General features: G+C 44.9%; 1 protein-coding gene across 2 annotated transcripts in view; it reads right to left on the bottom strand.

The window, feature by feature from the left end:
* The window catches only part of STX5 (syntaxin 5), a 699,464-nt gene that overhangs the window by 122,044 nt on the left and 552,200 nt on the right, over nucleotides 1-25,220 (bottom strand). For both annotated transcript variants that reach the window (XM_044075745.1, XM_044075746.1), the window contains exon 10: nucleotides 13,471-13,592. In XM_044075745.1, the coding sequence (XP_043931680.1) occupies nucleotides 13,471-13,592 (122 nt within the window). The remainder of the gene's footprint in view (nucleotides 1-13,470; nucleotides 13,593-25,220) is intronic.

Genomic DNA, 25,220 nt, shown 5'->3' with positions numbered 1-25,220 from the left:
TCATTGATTGTGTACCCTAGGGAGGTTAGTAGGGTCTTTACAAAGGCCAGGTGATTGAGCAGCTTCTCCTGGCTGTCTGCCTGAATAAGACAGTCATCTAAGTATGGGCAAATCTGGATATTCCTTTGTCTGCAAAAGGCAATGGCCGGAGCCAGACATTTTGTGAAAACTCTGGGAGCAGTAGATAAGCCAAAGGGAAGCGCAGAGCACTGAAAGTGTTGAGATCCTGTCCAGAAACGGAGATATATCCTGCATGATTCCCGATAGGAATGTGGAGGTAGGCCTCTTAGATCTAGGGTGGCTAGCCAAGCGTCCTTGGAGAGCATGGGCAGCAGCTGTTGGAGGGTAAGCATTTTGAATTTTGGGATCACCAGGAAGGTGTTTAGAATTGATAGATAGAGGATGGGGCGGGCAGGTGCCCTCTTTTCTGGGCACCAGAAAAAGTCCAGAGTAGAAACCTTGGCCTATCTGTTCTGCATGAAAGTGCTCTACTGCCCTCATAGAAAGCGGGGAAAGGATTTGCTTTTGAGCCTTTGCCCACTGGTTTGTAGGTAGATCTGGGAACCCTTTTGGGGTTGGAAGGGTGTGGAAGAAAAATTTGAATCCCTGAGACACTATGTTGAGAACCCAGTGCTCGTTGGTAATGGTGACCCAGGTGCTTGTGTGAAAGGAATGTTTTCCTCCTAGGGGTAAGTGAAGGTGGGCAGAGGAAGGGGGTGGGGGAGGTAAGTCATTGTGATTTCTTTCCATAAGGGAGTGGCTTACAACTCCCTGGTTTTAAAGTGGAGGTAGTCCACTGCTTAGATCTCTGCATTCCCTGTGGCTGCTGTCTGGGGCGTCTGGTTCTCCGGGGTCTGGGCTGCACTGCCTTAGTGGGAGCAGGAAAAGACCAGTGCTTGGTGGGACAATGCCTGCTGAACCTGGGTGGCTGGACCTGTAAGAAATCCTTAACTGTCTCCAGAGATTTCGCTTTTTCTTCCATCTTTTTTAAGACCTCTTCTGCCTTAATGCCAAATAAGTTGTCTTTGTACAAGGACGCATCCAGCAATTTAGATTTGACATGGTCTGGCAGGGGCTGTTCCTTAAGCCATACATGCCTTCTAATGACAGATCCAGTGACTGCTGCCCTGCAAGCAGCTTCTAGGGCATCAAAACCACAGTGCAAGGTGTGTTTAGTAACTTGACTTGCAGAATGCATTAACTCTTGTAACTCTCTAGATTCTGCACAAGCAGGAAAAGGAAGGCATTTGTTTGAGGAGTTCCAGGGTATGTTGCTGAAATTTTAGCATATGAAACTGACAATTTAGTGCCCTGATAGCAAGAGTAGCTGAGGTGTATACTTTTTTACCCCATCTGTCTAGTGCTCGGCAATCCCTATCTGAGGGGGTGAGATTCTTAGCAGGGATTGCTTTAATCCCTTTAGGCCCTTGAGAAATTGCCTCAGGGTCAGCAGTAGGAGTTTTAAAAATAAATTTGTGTGAGGCAGAGACTCTCTATAGTACCGGTCTGGTTTTCTGGGTGCAGGAGGGAGGGTCTCAGGAATCAAGCTGGATTCCAGGAAAATATCCTCCACAACATCCAGGACTGGGGGGGTGGCCAAGGGTCTTGTGCTGTGGAAGATCTAAGAATTCCCTGAGTCTTTTTTTAGACTGAGGGTAGTCTAGACTCTCCCATTGGAAATGCTCCCTTAAGGTATGAAGGGTTTCCTCGAAGGAAAAAATCCTCTGGGGGAGAGGCTGGAGGGATGGAATCCTCTGCATCAGAACCTTCATAAGGAGATAGGGGTTGCATATCTTCATATTCAGATGCATCAGTCTCATCTGACTCTTGTTCAGACAAAAATACAGGGGATAGATCTCTCTTCCTTTTGGAGGGGGTAGCTTGGCTTCCCCTGATCAGAATAAGACTGAGGCAAGGAAGCAGGTGCCTGAGATTTGGGCATCAGTTTCTTGGGTGTGGTTCGTACCCTGGGCCTAGGAAACGCGGTATTTTTTGAAAGAACAGTAGTCGCGAAAGACGTCAGTTTGTGTAGAGAATCGGTAGTGCGAAGGACTTCCTCGGAAGCCGGTGCCTGCTCAGTGGCTTCAGACCCATCCAAGGTAGAGGCGACCGCAGGATCCTTAGTCTAAGAAGAGTTTTGCAGCATACCAGACTCCGAAAGGGTCTCAGTAGTGGCCTGCGAATCCACAGAAGTGGGCATCAGGGGTTGCGAAACTGCCTCACTGAGGACCAGAGAACTGACTACTAGCTTAACGGAAGCGTCATCAGTAGGTTTGGACCTGTGTGGTCTGTCTCTGTTTCTCTCTAATTTGTTTTTGGAAGATCTGCTGTCAGATGTCTTACCGAAGCCATATCGGAATTCAAGGACTGCAAGTGAAAATATCTAGCTACAATAAGGGCCTGACGATGGATAGTTCTGGCGTTGAACAAAGCACAGAAGTGACAACGGTGAACGTCGTGGTCTGGGCCTAAACAACTGATGCAGTAAGAATGAAAGTCTCAGTGTGATATTTGCTTTCCACAGGTGAGACAATTATTAATTTTTTCTGATATCCATTAGTGCAAGAAAAAAGGATCCCCAACGGGGTACTTCGCTTTGGAAGACTTCAACTTCAATTTGTTAGACGAAACTCAGGTAGCGGCCGACCGGCACTTGTGCGAACTGCTTCTGCTTCAGGCTCCATGGCAGGAAAGACTGATGTAATTGTGTCAGCTGCCTTACTTTATACTACTGATGACCTGACGTCAATCCTGAAGAGACAGCAACTGATGCAGAAATACTAAGCCTCTAGTATTCGGGCCAGCCGAGAGCTAACCTGGCAGGGATAACCCAAATGTGATGACTACAACACTGAAACATGAAGAACATCATTCCTTTTTGTTCTGTGAGAAAATTCATGCAGTGAGGTAACTTGTGATGACTACCCCTGGCCAGGTGGAATACGAGGGCCCAGTACTGTCTGGGCCAAAAAGGAGTAGTTAACAAGATTTTTGAAGAGTTGTCCTCGACTTTGTGAAGGACCTCTGGAAGAGAAGGAAAGGGGAGGAAAAGCATATAGGAACATTCCCTTCCTAGAGAAGGGCATGGCGTCCACCTTCCAAGCGAAAGGAATTGGTACTCTGGAACAGAACAGAGAGAGTTGCCTGTTTAAAGGGGACACAAATGGATGTACTTCAGGAATACCACACCAATGAACTATGTTCCAGTAACACATACCTGTGAAGCATCCAATCATTTGGCCATGTCCTGTATCTAATCAGAAAATCAGCCACAAGACTACACTCTGAAGGGGATACAGACTGCATGTAGGGTAACCTGCAGATTGATGGCAACTTCACATGCTTGAAGAGCTAACCTGCAAAGGTGGCAAGACCTTGTGCCCTCTTGTTTGTTGATATACCACATTACTGTAGTGTTCCTGATATACACCTTCAAGGGGACCAGGAAACCAGAGCACATAGAAAGTCTGAAAGGCCGGAATGAGAGTTTGCATGTCTTTGATGTTGATATGATCCACTCTGCTGAATGAATCAAAGGCCCTGCACCTCCAGGGTGACTGAAGCAGATCCCTTCCTCAGCTCTGATGCATCTGTGAAGAGTTTCTGAGACAGCTAAGAAGGGTGTAAAGGAAATATCTGGATTGACAGACAGCTGCCAAATCCACCAATTCCAGTTTGAGACAAGGAAGTAGAGGAATGAGTTGGTCTAGTGGGTGGGTGTTGAAACCTCACTAATTTTAGGTACCACTGAAACTTCCCCGTATGAAGTTTGGCCCAGGGAAGCATGGGGGTAGTGGAGGCCATGAACCCCAGAGCTCTGAGAAACTCCCTGGGTTGGAAGAGAGGACGGGGGAAGCAGGGAAAGAAAACAATTTGACAGGGTAGAACCTTGGAAGCAGGAAGATATGCCAGCATTGGAACAGTTTAGAATCTGCAGCCTAGGAAAACTTAATTCTGAGATGAAGTCAACACAGACTTCTGAAGGTTGACAATGAAATCCCAGGCCATGCAACATAAGCTTGGTAAAATGAAGATCATGCACCAACTTCGAATGGGACAGAGCCTGAAGCAAGAGGTCATCGACAAATGAGGACAAATCTGAATGACCTGAAGTCTACAAAAGGTAACTACTGAAATTAGATATTTGATGATCACCCATGGGGCTGCTGAAAGCCAAAGAGCAGATTGGAGAACTGAAAATGAGAAGAAACACAGAAATGAAAATATTTCCTGAAGAGAGGGTGGATAGGAATGTGCAGGTAAGCATCCTTCAGATCCAAGGAAACCAGAAAGGTCTAGGCAGCGACAAAGGAAAAAAGAAGTTATGTACTCACCATAATGTTCCATCTGAGTAGGTAACTTCATTTGTCAGCAACCTGTGGGTATCGGATCTGACCTGGATCTGAGCCGGCAGCTTTCCAAGCTAAAGATCCGAGCTCTCAGCTCCTCCCCCTTACCCACAATACCCTGCTACCTCCCTCCAATCCTCAGATCGAATTTGCCAACTTATCAAGCAACAAACAGCCAAACCATACTCGAAAAGAGAAACGCTAACCTGATGCCTAACAGAAGGAAGACATTCCGTCATGACTATGACCACGAAACAGGTTAGGGGGGAAGGAGGGGGAGTTGGTTGCTGACAAATGAAGTTACCTACTCAGATCGAACGTTATGGTGAGTACATTACTTCTTTATCTGAAATAGTTAACTTCATTTGATCAGCAACCTGTGGGACAGAGTCCCCAGCTACCAAAAAACCTGGGAGGTCCTCAAGGAAGAATATTCCAGAGCACTACGGAGCCAAAGGCTGCCCTCCCTCTGGATATCAGATCCAGCTTGTACTGTGAAATGAAGGTATGAGAAAATGTCCAAGTAGCCGCTGAACAGATGTCATCTAGGGGAACTCTTGACCAAAATGCTTCAGAGGTAGCCATAGAATGGGTAGAGAGAGCATGAACCCCCAAGGGTTCTGGCCGACAGGAAGCTTTATACGCGTGTAAGATGCAGTAGGATATCCATCTAGCTAAAGTAACTTTTGTAACTGGCTTGCCTAAGGACGGCTTAGCGAAGGAAATGAAAAGTTGCTCCGATTTGTGAGAAGCAGCTGTCCTGTGCAAATAAAATTGCAATTGTCTATGCACATCTAACAAGTGCAGTCTGTATTCCCCTTTATTTTGAAAGCTGGGGAAGAAAACAGGCAAATTGATGGCTTGACTGATATTGGCCTTGGAGGCCACTTTAGGCAAGAAGGAAGGATTAGTCCTGAGAGATGATCTGTCCTTATGGAAGACCAGATACGGGGGTTTTGTACAAAGGGCCTGAAGTTCAGATATCCTTCTAGCTGAAGTAACTGCAATCAAGAAGGCAGTTTTCCAAGATAAGAATTTTAAGTCAACAGAGGCTGCAGGTTCAAAAGGTGGGCCAGTTAGAGCCTGAAGAACTAATGTCAAGTCCCATGGAGGAACCGCATTCTTGACAGGAGGTCTTAACAGAAAGGTGCCCTTCAAGAAGGTCTTGCATATCTTAGAGGAAGCCAAGGGTCCAAGGTTGTCCCCGATGTGGAAATGAGAAATGGCCACCATCTGAACCTTCACAGTAGAAGAACTGGCCCCTTGATGAAAACTGTGGGACAGAAATTCAAGAACTGCTGGAATGGGAGCCGTAAAAGGGTCCAAATCCCTATGTCTGGCCCAGATGGAAAAACGCTTCCATTTACTGTTGTAGACTTCCTGGTAGAGGGCTTATGTGCCGCTACCAGGATAGATTTTACGGGAGACGAGATACCGGGAGTCCTAGCCACTAATGGAACTGGATCAACCAAGCTGTAAGCTTGAGGTCATCCAGATTCAGAGTTTGCAATCCCGAAGGATGAGAAATCAGATCCAGAATGGGATCTAAGACCCAAGGAGGAGCTATAATGTGAGACCGTAGATACGGGAACCAGATCTGACGAGGCCAGAATGGGGCTATGAGGATCAGTTTGCTCCCCAACCGACGAGCTTTCTGTAGAAATTTCATCATTAGCGGGAGAGGAGGATAAGTATAAAAAAGACCGGGTGGTCAAGCATGAACTAGAGTGTCTCTGGGGCTCTCCCCCAGTAGGGGAATTAGAGCGAAAAATTTGCTGCACTTTGCGTTTGAAGGAGACGCGAAGAGATCACAGCAAGGCTGACCCCATCTGGGGAAGATCTGTTTCTCTACTAAGGGGTTCAGAGATCACTCGTAAGGTGTGAGGATAGATAGACTCAGCTTGTCCGCTAGAATGTTGGACCGACCCAGAATGTTCGTTGCTATCAGAAAACGGTTGGTGGAAATCGCCCATTCCCAAACTCTCATGGCCTCTCGACAAAGAGGGTAAGACCTGGTTCCTCCCTGCTTGTTGATTTACCAGACCACCGCCATGTTGTCTGCCTGAATTGCAATAGTCCCCGGAGGAAGAAGGTCCTGAAGGGCTTGCCATGCTAAAAGCACCACCCTCATTTCCAGTACACTGATATTCAGAATGGTCTCTATAGGGGTCCACATGCCTTGGACGGTTCTGCCCATGCAATGCCCCCCCTACCAGAGGCAGGAAGTGTCCGTGGTCACCGTGGCTTGGGGTTGAGGCATCACAAACGGTCTCCCTTCCCGAAGCTCTCAGGAATGAAGCCACCAAAGAAGGGAGTCCCTGCAAACCCTGCTGAGGGGAATCGGTGAATCCAATAGATGTAGAAGGAGGGACCATTGGACCTGAAAGGTCCATTGAAGAACTCTCATGCGCAAACGGGCAAGAGGTGAAAGGCTGATGGCTGTCGCCATGGATCGTAGGACTCTCAGGACTAATTCCGCGGGTGGGGCTGGGGACTGTAGAAGCGCTATTACATGAAGTGATAAGGTGTGGAGCCCATCAGCTGTCAGAAAGGCCTTGGACTGAAGTGCGTCTATTCTGGCCCCTATGAAATCCAGAACCTGAACAGGATGAAGAGAGGACTTCCTGAAATTTATGGTAATGCCTAGGTGATGGGCTAAGAATAAAAAATAATCCCTGGCAGAACACAGTAGATGCCTGGTGGGGGCAGTGAGGAGCCAGTCGTCCAGGTACAGAAAGACCTGAATTCCCTGAAGTCTCAGGTGGGTCGCCACAACTGCCATGACCTTGGTGAACACCCTGGGGGCTGTGGTGAGGCCGAACCCTGAACTGATAATGACTGGCCCCCAGCCAAAAGCGGAGAAACCTCCTGGATTGCCTGTCCATGAGAATGTGGTAGTACGCATCCTTGAGGTCTATGGAGCACATCCAGTCATTCTCCTGCAGAAGGGGGAGAATAGACTGTAGAGTGACCATCTGGAATTTCTCTTTGGCAATGAACAGGTTCAAAGTTGACAAGTCGAGAATTGGCCTCAAGTCCCCCATCTTTTTTGGCACCAAAAAGAACCTGGAGTAATTGCCCAACCCGGACTGCTCTGGGGGGACATGCTAGATGGCCTTTTTTTTTTTTAAGCAATTTCTTTATTTCTGAATCCGCAGCCTCCCTCTGATTGGGTGGGACATCGGGGAGGCGCTTCCCTAGAGGGGGACGATTCATGAAGGGGATAGAGTAACCTCTGGATATTATTCGGAGCACCCAGTGATCTGTAGTAATGGACTCACAACTTGCTAGATGCTCCGAAAAATGCCCCCCCCGACTGCCTCCAGAGAGGGGCAGTAGGGCAACCCCTCAGGGTTGCTGCACGGGTCGGTCGGAGAAGGGTTCTCTCGACCCAAAATTCTTCAGCCCCCCTCTGCCTCGGGGCCGGCATCCACCTTCTCCCCCCCTGCCTCTGAAGGACAAAGGGTCGGGACTGCTGAGACTTCCAGAACCACATCTTCTTTTGTCTTCTTTGGTTCCTTGAGAAGGACCTTTGAGGAGCCGAGAAGCAGATTCCGACGGCAGACAGCGTCTTCCCGTCTTTCTCGCTCTGGAGTAGTATCACGGACGGTTTTGCTGAATAGTGTAGAACCGTCAAAGGGAGCGTTCGCGAAGGACGCCTTGAAGGGTTCCGCAAAGTCGGGGCCAGGCGTGGCGCCGCAAGGCAACCCCTGCGCCGTTGGCTCTAGCCACCTCCTCCATGGCATGGCAGAGAAGCTGCATAGAAGTGTTAGATATCGACTTTAGAGTGGCTATGCAAGCAGAGAAGGTTCGTTTGTCCTCTGCCGCCATGGACTCCGGGGGAGACCCAGCATACTCTTTTATCAGATCTCGCTGAAGCCTAATGACGTGTCAGGAAATTCAGCGCCCTTATGGAAAAGGTGGCTGAAGCAAACATCCGCTTTCCAATGCGGTCCATCATCCGAGACTCCTTATCAGGAAGATGGACCGAGGAACTTTCTTGCGCCAGTTCCTTCTTGGTGGCAGCCGCCACCACCATGGCATCTACTGGGGAACCTTTATTCCACGCCGGCTTGTCTGCGGGGGCACTAAGGATTTTATCCGGTCTCCTAGGGATTGGCTCCACAGTGTCCGACTCCTTCTATGCCCTGGTAGTAATCAGGTCTACCAGGGGGTCGGCCGGAGGGGACACCCAAGAGGTAGACGGGCCTGCGACAAACGCCTCCAGAAACACAGACTCATCCAAGGAAGGTTTCTGGGCTGACCACCCCCCCTCTAATGCGAAGCATCTCCATAATGTCTTTAAAGGAGATGTCCTCGGGGGGTGACCTGGGGGAACCTTCCCCTATGTCCATGTCCACTGTGAGGGACTCGGAGGGTCCAAGTGCCTCCTCTTACACTTTCATTTGTGAGGGACCTCCTCGGCGGGACTGTCCGAGGAGGGCTCCCCAATGGGGTCATGTTCCTCTACAGGAACTAACTGGGGTGCAGACGCAGGCGGTCCCTGGGGCCGGACGATGAAAAACAGGCCCATATGCGAGGGAATGAAGGGTGGATCCGTAGCACGAACTGGGGACTTCGAACTCTTCGACAGCACTCTCTCCACCACGTCGAAGGCCGAAGGTGAACCACTCTCCCCGGGCTCTGAGAGCAGCCCCCTCGGCTCCGTGAGAACCGGCGCCGGAGCCAACGCGATCGGACCCGAAAGGGAAGTGTGCTCCAACCGCAACGGAGCCGAAGACACACTCACCCCTATGGATCCGAAGCTCGGCTCTCAGCCACGAGAGCACGGGTCCGAAAGATGACCCGATAAACTCGAGGTTAAGGCCGGCGAAGAAGCAACTACTATCGGCGGCAACTCCCCGTCCCGGCTCCGAGACTACTCTGATCCGATGGATCGGACAAGGAGCGATGGATGCAAAGAAAGGGGCCGAGCTCCCCCCAGAGAGGGGGGGGAGGCAAGAGCACTCCCATCTGCATCTGGGCCTGCAGGAATCAACGCATCATCCGGTCTATATCTGCGTCGGAAAGACTCCTAGTAGACCTAGAAGAAGTCGCCGAGGCAGGCCGGGAAGGCCGCCTAGACGACCTCAAAGGTGACCGGGACTCCTCCTCCGGCTCCGTAGAGAAGCGTGGATAGTGGAGCTGAGAGGGGGGAAGACCTGGAAACCCTCACGGGAGAACAGATCAGTTTAGCCGGCGGGGCCGAAGGGGCTTATTCGGCCCGCCGCTTGTGACTTTTATGTCTATCTCTCTCTTTCTCCCTCTCTCTATGCCTCTTCTCTTTCTTAGAAGAGTCCCCCTCTCCCTCGGAAACAGCGGGAGGTTGAGTCCCAGCCAGGGAAGAGGGAGCTGAAGGCTGGGCAGTCGCAGCCACGACTGGCGCCACTGAGGGAGAGGAGGAAGAAGAATCCGTGGGCAAGAGTCCCGCCAGGATTAGCTTGTTCCTCCCGTATCTCAGAGCCCGGGGGTTAAAAGCCACGCAAATCTGGCAGCCCGATGTTAAATGGGCTACCCCCAGGCAAAGAATGCACTGAGTGTGGACATCCGCTTATGACCACACTCAGCGCATTTCGAAAAAATGGCCTTAGGGCCCTTGGCCATAACACTCACGCACACATCCTAACACACACACAGTAAGAGGAAGGGGAAAAAACTAAATTTCAATTAAAAGAAACCAAAAATGATTTAACTTAACTAAGGGTCTGAAACACACACACACACACACACACACACAGAAACACACACACACACAGAAACACACACACACACAGAAACACACACACACACACTGAAACACACACACACACACACTGAAACACACACACACACACTGAAACACACACACACTGAAACACACACACACTGAAACACACACACACACTGAAACACACACACACACACTGAAACACACACACACACTGAAACACACACACACACTGAAACACACACACACACACACTGAAACACACACACACACTGAAACACACACACACACTGAAACACACACACACACACTGAAACACACACACACACTGAAACACACACACACACACACACACACACACACACCGCTACAAATTTGACAGAAATTTTCCCAATTTACTCCCACCTAAACAGCCAAGAGCTCATCCCTCATGCTTCAAGAAGCTGCGACAAACGAGATCCGAGGACTGGAGGGAGGTAGCAGGGTATTGTGGGTAAGGGGAAGAGCTGAGAGCTCGGATCTTTAGCTTGGAAAGCTGCCGGCTCGGATCCAGGTCGGATCCGATACCCGCAGGTTGCTGATCAAATGAAGTTAACTACTTCAGATCAGATGCTCAAACAAAAAAGAGCCAGTTCAAGTCTCCAAAACCCCCCTTTCTTGAGTACCAGAAATATCCTGAAATAAAAATTCCAACCCCTCTCTGTCTGTGGAACCAGCTGAATGGTACCTTAGGTCCAACAGATTCTGCAATATCCCTGGACAATGAAGTTGTTCTGCAGAGAATTCAGGAATATCAGAAAAAGGAGGGGAATTTTCTTCTGGGTCATAAAGTAACTCTGCCAGATAAAGGAGAGAACCCACATCTCTGTGGCAATCAGCTGTCAATCGGGGAGAGAAAGGCACAGCCTGAGGGACAAGTGAACCTGGTCGACAGGATGGGAGGGCAGACAGTCAGATGGCTATAGATTTGTCAGGACAGCACTTCTTCTGAGGCATGGGTGGTTGAGTAGGCTTAACAGAAAAAGCATGCATAGCAGCCTTCTTAAATTTGGAAGACTGTCTTGGTAGCCTACACAAAAAAAAGCAGTCTTACTAGGATTTCCTCTTGAACTTGGGAATAGGACATACAAAAATCTGCTTCAAATCTTTCATGATGTTACCTTGATCCTGTAAGATCTTCAAATGGTCAGCCACAGCAATACCAAACAAATTCTGGTTATCCAAAGGAACATCCATATGTTTTGCTTTTGATATCACCGACAAGGCCTGAAGGTGAAACCAGGAACAGTGCCTCATCAGAGCCAGAGGCAGCAGCCTTACAAAATGCATCCAATGCATAATAGCTGCATTTGATACAGTGATACGCAACCTGAGAAGTGGAACTGAGCAAGGAGAGAGCTGAGGCCTTACCCTCAGGGTCAGGCATATCAGAAACAAGCTTCTGAATCTGAGAAAGAAGAGACAGGATACGTACCGCGTTACAAAAGTCTGGCAATTCATGGCACTGAAGACTAAAGTAGCCAAAGTACATAACTTTTTACCAATCCTCCCCTTGGCTCTACTGTCCTTATCTGAAGGAAGGAGATTTAAAGAAGGCAACAGCCTTGTAGACTTATTAGTAGATACAGAAATCACTGCTGGATCAGATGAAGGACACTTGTACATGAACTTGTAGGCATCTGGCACCTTATAAAACCTATCCAGTTTCTTAGGAGCTTAAAGTTGAGAATCCAGTGTCAGGGAAGTAGTACTGAAGGTATCAAATATAGCAGCCAACACAGGAGGGACACAGCTGGAGGTTTGTAAGAGCCCATCTGTAGCAACTCATAACACCGCTTCTAGACAGCAATCCCACTTGAAATGCTTCATCATACACAGGGCTGTGTCACCAAAGGAAAGCTCATCCAAAGGGGAATCAGAACTGACAGACTCCTCCTCCTCAGACCCACAGTCTAAAGGTGAAGTCAATTGAGAGAAATAGGCTAAGGTGTCAGACTCAGAGTCAGAATCCTTTTCCAAAGACTTCGGTACCTAGGCTTCTTAGGCATAACAGGACCAAGGAGATGCAAGAACCAAAACTCCCTGAGGAGGCTTCAGTGTCACCAATGCACTGAATAAGCCTGGAGTGAAGTCCTGTCTTTCCCTTTGTGAACGACTGGAAGCAGACACCGCATGCTTAGTTTTCTGCCTTTTCTTCAATGGGATGTCCGCTCTGACAAAATGCGGATTTCGAACCCCTGCTGGGATTTGATTAAGGTACCCAGCACCTCTTCCTGAACAAGGATCTGAAGAATCCCTTTAAGCCCCTTAGAAACCATCATCCATGGTTCCCCCTCAACATCTGCGACAGATGTTTGGAAGGCATCTGAGGACATGCAAGAAGCAGGTTCTATGCACACCTCCAATAAAGCCGTGGCAGAAGAAACCGATGACGATACCTGGCTGTCCTCTGGTTTCTCATTCACCTAAAGAGGTGAGTTCTGGTGGAGGCTGGACAGCAGCAAACTCAGGCCTAGACTTTTAGGCATTCTTGAATAGCAGCTGTACCTCAGGGAGAGTGGATTCTGTCATGGTACACTGGGACAAAATGTTGACACATTAGAAAGGTGAAGAAAGGTGTCCAAGCAAAGTCTCGGGTACCTACATGAAGGACATAGGCTCTGTATAACCAGCAAAGTGAAGGGTGTTCAGACTGATGTACAACAGCGTTCAGACTGGAAGCCTACGTACGTTTATGCCCTAAACCTGTGTGGGGATCAGCATACGGCTGATGTACAATGCTCCCTATGTAATAATGGCTTTGGTATACTGGCTGGATATTGGGCTATCCTTGGCAGGAGATCCCAAACCAAAGGTGATGAATACTCCAACAGTGATATAGAAGGAAATCCTTCATAACGCTTCACATGGAATAACATATGATCAGGATGAAGACAAGGTAGGAACCAGACTTTATATTTTACAGTTACACTGACCTTTCCTGAACAAAACTATCTGTGCTGTTACCTAAATACATACATTTGTGAAAAAGATCAATACTCTCTCAAAAACAGAATAAAACACCAACGATCAATTCATTTTCTAACAGTTTCTTCTGTTTATTCCTGGGTCTAACAGCTTCTTCTGTTTATACCTGGGTCACCCTGAGCCTACCTTCTCGAAGTCCTATTGCTGATGAGGAAGGGTATTACTCAGTGACAAAAGCACACTAAAAATGAATTCTCAGTGTAACACACAAAAGCAGAAGAAAAAATTACTGAACTGTTTAGTCACAGTTCACTTTAGAACTAAAACCAAAAGACTCTAGGCATGCTTTTTTAGCTTTGCATCATCATATACAGCACAATAATCTGAAGATGCATACAATACCACATGCTAAAAGACATTTACAGATAAACATTAACACTAATTTACCTTTGTATTGTTTCTTCCTGTTCTTTTACCATGTGAGCAAGTTGCTGAAATATAGATCCCAGTTCAACTATAGTGGACTCTATGTTCTGCATAGTGTCTGCTCTGTTCTGAATATATGAATCCTGGGAAGAGCAAATACAAAAGGACCGTTTCACAAAATTATAAAATTCATTTCACAAATAGCATCCTCATTGATGGCAATAATATTTTACATAAACTGTACTTACCAGGTCTCAAATGAAGCAGAGTACTTTTTACTTTTTATAAATCTCCTCTTAATTTCTGATACACTGTTCTTCACATGGCCCATCTCAGCTCAACATATCCATTTGCAATGGACAGTAAATGCCTAACAGTTTATTCCAGCTTATTCTTCCACTCACCACTAAACATCCTAAAAAGGCTACATAACTGATGAATGCACTTGGATGGAATTCATTTAACTAGATTGTTCTAATCAGCCACTATACTTTCTGCAACATAATTCTTCGCACATATCTCCCCTAAACTGCCTACATTGTGCCCAATTACCTTATTGACAAGTGAGAAGTTATTTAGTCACTATGAGCAGTGGCCAGAATAACTGATGAGGTAACTCACTTTTTACATCTTTTTACGAACAGTAGAAAACAGACTAAAAACGTGTAATATCATACTATTCAATAATTTGTTTTCTAACTCCTCATAGCCACAGAGCAAATGTCATGGCTAACCAATATTTATCCTAGAATTATATGAGGTTAAGATGCAGCATAATGGCTGTTCAGAGCAACTAACCCCACTGACTGACCTGAAACTTGTGATGACCGCACAGTTTAAGTTCTTTACTCTTAGTTTTGTTTTCAAATAGTTGATCACATCTTCAAAAAAATGTTGAGCTACAGTATGGCACCAAAAACTTTTAAAAACATACACTGCCTCTCCTCTCTCTCCAAAGGGCTCAAGGGCTTTTCTTGAACCCAGTGTTATAGAATCTAATGACTTACTCTGGAAACAGTAGCATTTGGTTCAACAAAGTACATCTTTGTTATACCTACAAGCTTTAATTAATTTGTACAATAAACAAATTATTTTTAAAACCAAGGTTTGTTTTCTTTTAATGATGGAACTACCTAATACACATATGTAGTTATGAATTCAGACCTAATGAGATTAAATTACTTAAGTTATTTAATTTTACTCCCAGTGTTTTCTGTCTGAAGCTCAGTTTAAAGTACTACACATTAAACTTATGTTTTTACATATATATATATATATATATATATATATATATATATATATATATATATATATATATATATATATATATATATATATAAATAAAAAGTAAAAGACCATGTGACTAATTTTTCACATGCCTTCTGGTTTAGGACTTTCAGACCCCTTCAAAATGCAGCAGTGACTTCTTTTGGAAAACAAACCAACAAAAAAACAAACAAATGTAGTGACAAAATTACATTTTCTTAGGCAAGATACTAATTTTTGCTACGAAAATTTGTCTAATGATGAAAAGGATGCAATGATAAACAAAACAGATATAAAATTATAGCAGCAGCTGGAAATGGAAGTACTGTGGACTGACACTTTCATCAATATAAGGCAGATGCTTTATATCACAACTACAGGATGGGAGATTTTATTGAAAAACAATGGCAAAAGATCCTACTGACAAGTTTAAATGGAAAAGTGATACTTTAAAGCAGTTGAGAAAGGTATAACATCACAGAAACTCTGTCATGAATTTGGCTTTTGATGATCCTGCTATACATTTTTACGTTTTACTCAAAATTCATAAACATGAGGAAAAGCCACCTGGACGACCAATTCTGGCAGGTAAAAGTTCATTAACTGAACCACTATGACTTTTTAACACCATTTACAACCATTATTAACTTGAATCAGATCACACTTGAAATAATCAACACATTTTAAGCTAGTACAGAACGTACAGTTGGATTCTAGTTTGCTTTTGTTTACAACGGATGTTATGTCTTGTACACTAATACTACTCACTGGGCAAGGCTACAGACTCTTGATTACTGGTTAAAACAGTTTCATTTGTGTTGTCGATCTTCATCTGATCTTGACTGTTTGGTGTCGGTCCAGCCGTTAACACAGCTCACACCAGCCAAAAATCACTCTACCAAAAATCACTCTAGATAATCGTCTACTCACAATGCCACTCTCCCACTTACCTCAGATAGAGTTCGCAGACTTATAGAAAGCCAGAAAAAACATGAGTCCATAAGAAGAAGCCATGTCCAAAGTGACCTCTAATGATGCACTCAGGACAAGAGTTCATTCCTCCAGGAATTCACAGGAGGGGGAAAGAGGGTGGGACGTCAAGAACAAGATCAACAACACAGATGGAAAGTTATGGTAAGACACTATATGATGTTATCAATCTTCATCTATTCTTGACTGTTGGGACAGAGCTCCCCAGCTACTTTAGATCCCGGGTGGCCCTATGGAAGGATATTTCTGAGAACCACAGAACCAAATGAAGCTCTTCCCTTGGAGACCAGATCTAATTTGTAATGAGTGATAAAGGTATGTGGAGTAGCCCACATTGCTGCTCTGCATATTTAATTCATGGAAGCCCTAGAATGGAAAACAGCTGAAGTGGCCAAAAACATGGAGGAATGCCCTCTCACTGGCACAGGTAATTTGAAATTCTTTTTATTATACATGTAAGTAATACAACCTCTTAGTCATTTTGACAAGGATACTTTGGAAACAAACTTCCCTAAAGTTGGGCCAGAGAAGGAAACAAACTGTTCTGATTTTCTAAATTCTTTAGTTCTGTTGAGAAAGAAACTTAACTGTCTGTGAAAATCCAACAAATGTAGACAATACTTGCCTTTGTTGTATTAAAACTGGGGAAAAAAAACAGGCAAGTCTATGGTTTGATTAATGTTGGACTCAACTACCTTTGGAAGAAAGGATGAATTGGTTTTGAGCGAAACTCTATCCTTGTAAAAAAATTAAGTAAGGGGATTTTGAGCAGAAGGCCTGCATCTCAGAAACTCATCTTGCTGAAGTTATAGCCATCAGGAAAAGCATTTTCCATGAAAGAAACTTCAGGCTGCTGGCTCAAAAGGGAAAGCTCCAAAGACTGGAAAACAATGGTCAAATCCCATGGCAGTAGGGGGTCTTTAAATGGAGGCTTCAAGCGCAGAGTTCCTTTGAGGAACACTTTACATAGTTTATGAGAAATTAGAAAAAGGTTCCCAAAACCACTATGGAAATTAGAAATCGCAGCTAATTAGATTAGCTGTAGAGGCGGAGGCCCCTTGATCAAAAAGAATGGTTAGAAATTCTAGAGCTTTCTCTACCGGAGCGGAGAAAGAATCGAGACCGTTATACGCCCAGACTGAAAATCTCCTCCCCTTACTAAGGCAAAGGTTCCTGGTGGATGGTCTATGGGAAGCCAGCAGAATTTTCTGCACTGGAGTAGGTATGTTTTTATGCCTGGCGACTAGCGGAAATGGAGGAACCAGGCTGTCAGCCTGAGGTTTTGAAGGTTGGGGTGCACCAGTCCCTGAAGGTGAGACAGTAGGTCTGGGACTGGGTCCAGAATCCATAGACTGTGAACTAGATGAGGCCACAGGAAGGGGAACAAAGTTGTCCAGGCCAGTAGGGAGCAATGAGGATCACTTTGCTTCTCATCCTGGCTGGTTTCTTGAAAAAATTGGGATTAGAGGGAATAGGGGAAGGCACAGAGAAGACCTGGGGGCCAATCGAGGAGAAGACGGTCTCTCGGTAACCCCCCCCCCCGTGGGGGGGGGGGTCAGGGCAAAGTAGCTTCTGCACTTGTTTTGGGGTGATGTAAAAAGGTTGCAGCAAGGCTGGCCCCAGTGACAAAAAATCCTCCTCACTATCCCAGGCTTGAGAGACCACTCGTGATGCAGTAGAATGCATCTGCTCAGTTTGTCCGCTATCATGTTTGAACTCTCCGGATTGTGCGTTGCTATCAGACAACGGTTGGAGGAAACAGGCCATTGTCACACTCTCAGGGCCTCTCGACAGTGGGTAGGACTTCGTTCCCCCTTATTTGTTGATGTACCAGACCACAGACATTTTGTCTGACTGGATCGCAATGGTCCCAAGGGAGAGGACAGACAGGCTTGCAACGCTAGAAGCACTACCCTCAACTCCAGGACACTGATATGCAGGTTGGCCTCTATTGGGGACCAATCACCTTGGACTCTTCCCAGACAATGCCCCACCCCCTACCCCATCTGGGAGGCATCAGTGGTCACTACGAACTTGGGTTGAAGTGGGAGACAAAAGGATGGCCTAATAGGATTCCCTCAGATTCCATCCACCAGGATAGGTTTTTTGCAGCAGCTGGAGATGGATATGGGGTACTTCATTGGATGGGTTAGAAGAGACTAGAAGCCATTGTAGTAAACAAATGTGGAACCTCGATAATGGAACTAGAGTGATGGTCACTGCCATGAACCCCAACACTTAGAAGGACCAGTAGCACTGGAACTTTGTTTTGTAAACAATGGGATGTACTTGGGATTTTATCTTCTGAAAGACTATGGCAGAAATGGTGTTTAGACAAGCTCCTACGAATTCTAAATCTTGCAAGGGGCTTGAGATTTTGTTTGATTGACTGTGATTTCCAAGTTCAGGAAGAAAAGCAAAGAGAATTCTGCTGCTAAAACTAGTAGATGCCTTGTGGGAGCTGTGATGAGCCAGTCATCTAGATATGGAAACACCCAGAATCTGTGCAGTCTCAAATGAGCTGTCACTGCTGCCATACATTTGCTGAACACTCTGGGGGCTGTGGTGAGACCAAAAGGCAGCACTCCGAATTGAAAATGACTGGCTCCCAGCCAAAAGCGGAGAAACATTCTGGAGCGCTTGTCCATTTTTTATGTGGTAGTACGTGTCTTGGAGGTTTATAGAGCACATCCAATCATTTTGCTCCACAAGGGGAGGTACAGACTGAATTGTGACCATCCAGAATTTGGACTGTTGAACAAATTTGTTTAGAATGCTGAGATCCAGTATAGGTTGTTAGTCCCCTGTGCATTATGGCACTAAAAGAACCTTGAGTAAAATCCGGGTCCTTTCTGGTCTGGTGGGACTTCTTGGACAACTCTTTTTTGTTGCAGCTTTTGGAATGCTAAGGCTGCTTGGTCTCTCTGATTGGGTGGAACACAGGAGAGACTTCTTAGTCTGGGATAAAGGGTGAAGGGATAGAATAACCTCTGGTAAATTCTCTGCACCCAAACATCTATGGTTATCTGTCACCAGGCTTTTGCATGCAAAGAAAATCTTCCCCCAAATGCTTCCAGAGGTTAGCAATCGAGCCCCCTTTCAGGAGTGGTGGTAGGGCTGGATACAGAAGAGAGTCTCTGGAACCCTGATTCCCACCTCTGCCACAGGGTCAGTGTCTTCCTCTGCACCGAAGGGAGCTCTCACCATGTGCATCTTGGAAAGGCCCTTGGGACTTTCTGAACCACATCTTCCCACTCCTCAGATTCCTAGTGTAGGACCGTTGGGTGGCAGAAAAACATATGCCCACAGCAGATAGGGTCTTCCCATCCTTCTCACACCTGGCTAGAGCTTCTTTAACATTGGGGTTGAATAAAGAAAATCTGTCAAAAGGAGCAGTGACGAAGAAAGACTTGAATGGCTCAGCAATCTCACATAGGCACATTCAGGAGTGTCATCCAATAGTAACACCTGAACCAGCTGACCTGGTTGTCTCTTTGGCTGCATGTGAAATGAGCCTCATGGACGAGTTGGAAATGGACTCCAAGGTAGCTAACTGGGAGGCCACATTTTCTTGGACCTTATCAGATACAGCTCCTGCTAGAGTGTCTGATAAGTTGCTTGATCAGATCTCTCTGGAGCCCAGTAAAATGTGCAAGAAAATTCAAGGGCCTTAAGATGAAGGTCGATGACGCTTTCCTAATCTGTCCAATGCTCTAGACTCTTGGTTAGGGGCATGAACAGAGGAACTTTCTTCGGCGAGTTCCCTTTTTGGTAGCTGCTGCTACCACCATGGGGGAGTCCAGGTGTTTCCTCCTACACGTTTTCTTCCAAGGAGACTCCTCAGTGGGATTATCTGAGGTAGTCTCGGAAGAAGGGTGGTCCTCAGTTGGGATATCTTGCAACCTTGGAGCTCACTGTCTGGAAGTGGAGGTTGGTAGGAATTCCTAGTAAGAAGGGCTCAAGGGATGAAACTCCGATACAGTAGGAACCACACGAGAACCTGCGGTGGCCAATGCCCCCTCCACAGCCTGGAAATCTGCCCCCCCCCCCCGAGGAGGGGCGGGAGCCCAGACCAGATAAAGATGAACCTGGAACCAGGGCTATACCCCACCCCAAGACACCAACCTCCAAGGCCAGAGCCGAGGAAGGACCCCCAGAAGCCGGAGTCCCAAGAGAAAAGGACAAGTCAATAGTAAAAAACAGGAGTCTACTCAAACCTCTCAGGCCCAACAGTGGAGCCGGGATCTTGAGACTGCACTGATTCTGGAGGAACCAAGGAAATTAGAGCAGAGTCCGGAACCGAAGACAAGGGGGCTGTTGGTGCCAGAGCAATAGCAACTTGAGTAGTCGGAGTGGGAAGCTCTAAAGCCTCTGAGGAAGTTAGAGGAAAAATAGCCAAAGGAGTTCTTGGAGAAAAAAAACTTGCTCCAGAAGGGAAAGGAGTTAGGGATGCAGAAGAGAGACCCCTCGCCATGAGGAGCTGGTCCACCAACCTCTCCACATTGACCTCTGTAAGACTCCTGGAGGAGCTAACAGACAAACCAGAGAGAGAGTCTGGCCTTTCTAGAAAGGGACTGGGAAGTTGACCATAGAAGGGATCAATGGAGGGAGAATACTTTGTCCTGGGTGCATACAGATGATGAATTTTTGGCACCAAAGAGAGGGGGGTGACCTGTTGAGGTGCAGAAGGAGATTGTTGGCACCCACGTGGAAACTAAAGAAGCCAGTGCCGAATGAGGTGTCCGTGCAGGAGCCAGTGTTTGTGCTGGAGTCAGTGCCAAAGGCGCCATAGTGACTGGTGCTGAAGAAGGAATCTGTTCAGAGAGCTTCTGAACCTTAGCTCATGGTTCTGAGGAGGAACCAGCAGGTGGAGACATTTGCTCTCCTGATATCGGTGCCAATTGAGACGGCACTGAGGAACTGCTTTTGGAAACAGTGGCCTTAGGAGACTTGTCTTCCTTGGATAAAGCTTCTTCAAAACGGGATTTAAGAAGCCCTTTAAGAATTACCTTATCTCATCATTCTATCAAGGCCCTAATACTGAAGGCCAGGCAGATAGAACACACAATGTCTAAATGAGGAACACCTAGACAATACACACAAACCAAATACCTGTCAGATTTAGGCATTTTTCAGCAGCAGTACTGGCATTCCTTAAAACCAGTCACGCCCTTACAATTTTCTGCCATGCTGACAAGTGACAGAGGAGAAGTCAACACACACACACACTTACTTCAAAGAAAGGAAAGAAAAGGAGGAAATTCTACCAACAATTGTAGAAAGAACTACCAAAACGGTAAACAGAAAGGGAGAGAGGAAAGGCTACCAGCGATGGTAGGAAAAGAATGCCAATGGGTACGGAAACACACTCGCGGAGGAAAAGGTGGGTAGAAACATGAAGAAAATTAAAGTTTTATGAGAACGAAAGGAAAATGAATAAAGACAGTACCAAAAGAAGCTTCGGTTCCACCAATAAGCGCTTGCTCGACCCAATAATCCACGAGAAGATGTTGTTGTTCTCACAGTTTAATAATCCACACAACGCCAATAAAACATAAAAATACACGGACAAGACTGCAAAAGTAGTAACACGGAATGTAAAAACAGCACATCAGCCTACTGACAACATATGTTGAACGTACACAAAATAAAAAACGCCAATTTAACACGAAGTTTAGCGCTTTCAACCAGATATCCGGTCTTCCTCAGAACTAATGAATGTCATTCATTTACTCTTTAAATAAGTTCTTTGGCGCCAAAACTTAATTATAATTTAAAGATACACTGCTACTACGTGTAGTAGCACAATCCGTTTAAATAAAAATTGCACTTCAACATGACTACTACGATGTATAATGTAAAAAACATAATGTAGGGCTTAATGTAAAGCTTAATGTAAATCATAATACTATCAAATAAAAAAACGTTGAAGAATAAGTGTGCACTAAGGCACCCGCCCTAACCCTGACGTAGTATATTCTCCTACGCATTGTAAGCTACTCATATGCACCTTAACATTGATTGAAATATAATTATACAAATGGATAAAGTGAATAAAGTGAAATGACTGAACAGACACTAACACTATATCATACAAAGTATTATCTAAGAAAACAATGAATGTTTGTCTAAACTAATACTACGTCAGGGTTAGGGCGGGTGCCTTAGTGCACACTTATACTTCAACGTTTTTTTTATTTGATAGTATTATGATTTACATTAAGCTTTACATTAAGCCCTACATTATGTTTTTTACATTATACATCGTATTAGTCATGTTGAAGTGCAATTTTTATTTAAACGGATTGTGCTACTACACGTAGTAGCAGTGTATCTTTAAATTATAATTAAGTTTTGGCACCAAAGAACTTATTTAAAGAGTAAATGAATGACATTCATTAGTTCTGAGGAAGACCAGATATCTGGTTGAAAGCGCTAAACTTCGTGTTAAATTGGCGTTTTTTATTTTGTGTACGTTCAACATATGTTGTCAGTAGGCTGATGTGCTGTTTTTACATTCCGTGTTACTACTTTTGCAGTCTCGTCTGTGTATTTTTATGTTTTATTGGAACTGTGAGAACAACAACATCTTCTCGTGGATTATTGGGTCGAACAAGCGCTTATTGGTGGAACCGAAGCTTCTTTTGAGAACGAAAGGAAGAAAGACTAACATTTTAAAATTTACTTAGCTGCAGGAAGAGAATCAGCTGACGCGTCTTGCTATAAGAGCGGCAAATGAGATCTGAGGTAAATGGGAGAGGGGCATTGTGGGTAGACTATTAGCTCAAGAGATTTTTGGCTGGCATGAGCTGTATAATGGGTGGACCGGTTCCGAGGATAGGAACCAAAACCAAACAGTCTGGAATAGATGAAGATTGACAACATCAGAGCTAATGTTACACTTTTTTAATCTGGTTGAACATGTCTTAAATAAATTTTTAGGCCCTTTAATTAAGTGGTACAGCAACGGGGACATCATCTGTCCATATTTATGCTAACTTATTTATAGCATACACTGAAGTGATGACTTACGAGGTTTACTATGAAAAGGTTGAAATTCATATGGTTGACCGTCATAACGTCAAAAGTCATTACACTGAACATTCAAAATACTGAAAAAAAAATTAAAGAAAAACACCTACAGGGCTGACAGTAGTGTTTTTGCAGGTGGGGGGGGGGGGCAAGAACCCCTGCACCTCCCACACCCCCTATTTATATATTACAACTAAGAGATCACACAACAGTGCTGACAAGGGCATAGCCTTGCCCTGTTAACATAATATCAACAGGTAATTTGCATGCACTTCCTGTCAACCATATGAACAACTTAATGGGTCGATCAAATGAACGTTAGACCATACCAATTTCAACCTTTTGATAGTAAACCTATTTATGATCATACCCAAAAAAAACACAGAAGCAGCAAAACAAACTAAATAAATAAAAATGCTGGCAGGCACAGTTTCACAGGCACAAATCACTCGGGTGATGATAAACCAAAGGTGTATTTAATGATAAAAATCCACAAGAAAAACAAATAAAATGTGAGCGCTTTCATTAAACAAGTGTTAACTTCATCAGACACCATTAAAATGTAAGACAGCCATTTATACACACAAAAAAACACTCTTGATTGGGTAAGCAAAGAGAGGCAGCTAGCTAAGCAACACAGACAGAACATTAATTAACCCCTTGATGACTGTGTTATAGTTGAAACTGTTGCATCTTAAATATAACTAAAACTTGTAATGAAAAGATAAATTATTAGTCTCATACTTGTGTCATGAATGATTCTAAATAGGATAAAACTAAAACCAAAGTAATTTTTAAAATGGTATTAAATGCAGCATATAGGAAAATCTACAGCCAACTCACTGACATATTTCTAGAAAGAAGAATCTACCTTTCTTTACATCACTATCTTAACATCATTAGCCCAAAGATACCAGTGTTCTTTGGTATTCCCAAGCTCCACAAGAACCGTTCAGATCCACCTACGAGGCCCTTAGTGGACGGAAGACACTCCATTACCACTGCTTGCGCCCAATTTTTAGACCATGAGCTGAAGAAAATATTGCGTAATGAAAGCCAAATTTGTAAAGATTCCTGGGCTTTTTTTTAGAACAAGTGAACAAAACCAGGAATGACGCAAGCGACATCATGGTCACTATAGATGTAAAAGACCTGTACACGGTCATCCTACAAGAAATTGGTCTCGAGTGGGTGGGTGACCTACTGTTGGTGGGTGACCTACTGTTGGTATACAAAGTTAACCAGGAGAAAATTAATCTAATTTTGGAATTTTTAGAAATTGTTTTAAGAAACTATTATTTCTCCTTTAATGGCAGATACTTTTTGCAGACCACAGGAGTGGCAATGGGTTCAGCTTGTGGTGGGGCATTCGCGAATGCGGTAATGGCATATTGGGAAAGAAATTATGTATTTCAGTCACAGTACTGGACATAGGACTGGGAGGGTGGCCTAATGGTTAAGGTGTTTGCCTTACAAACTCAAGGTGCAGGGTTTGAGTCTCACAAGGGTTGATTGGCTAGGCTTAAAATGGCTCCCAACAGCAGTTAGCCTAGCACTAACCTATGAACCTACTATTCTAAGGTCAAACTGTATTATAGATATCAAGATGATATCAGCTTGATATGGAATGGGTCACTGGTTGTTTTGGAAGAGTTTTTGAGATACCTTAACAACACCACTACATTCCTGCAGTTCACTTGGATGATTAACCTGGATTACATGAATTACCTTGATGTCCACTTATACAAAGACACACAATGAAAAGTATGCTACTAGGATCCACAGGAAAGAGACCTACTCAAACACGTTCCTGCATTACACTAGCTCCCAACCCCAAACATCAAAAGAGGTCGGTAGTTAAAGGGCAATAGCAGCCCATATGATCTCCAGAGATGAAGATTTTCTCATTGAATGCGACAACTTAAAAACTATGTTCTTGAGGAGGGAGTACCCAGCAGACTTGCTTAATGAGCTTATGCAGGAAGTGATAGTTAAAAGAAGAGTAGGGCATTTTAAGCCCATAGTAGGGGAAAACACACTAAACAACAGCCCTGGGAAGTTGAAGAGGGGAGACCCGAGTTGAAAAAAGTTCTTTTTGTAGATCTATGATGCTTAGATTCAACTCTGACTCATACCACTGATGTCCATTTTTTATAAGAAATGGGACATTGTAATGGATGACTTGTACATCAGGGCACAAATACGAGAAAGACCTATAGTTACATACAGAAGGGGCTCAAACTTAAAAGACCTTCTTAGGAAAGGCTCTAACTACAATAGAACAGGATGTGTAGGGATGTACAAATGTGAGTCTTGTAACTGGCGCCACAAGGTGAAATCAGGCAGCAAATTTGCAGTAAATGGTATAGACCATTATGTAAAAGGTAAATATAACTGTCACTCAAAGGCAGTGGTCTACATGGCTACATGTGACCAATGTCTAGCATTTTATGTAGGCAAAACAGAAAGGAAATTTAACGCCA

The sequence above is a fragment of the Protopterus annectens genome, chromosome 6.part1 (assembly GCF_019279795.1).
Source record: "Protopterus annectens isolate FY-2018-M chromosome 6.part1, PAN1.0, whole genome shotgun sequence".
NCBI classification, from domain to species: Eukaryota; Metazoa; Chordata; order Ceratodontiformes; family Protopteridae; genus Protopterus; species Protopterus annectens.
This window is presented reverse-complemented; position numbering and strand designations above follow the sequence as displayed.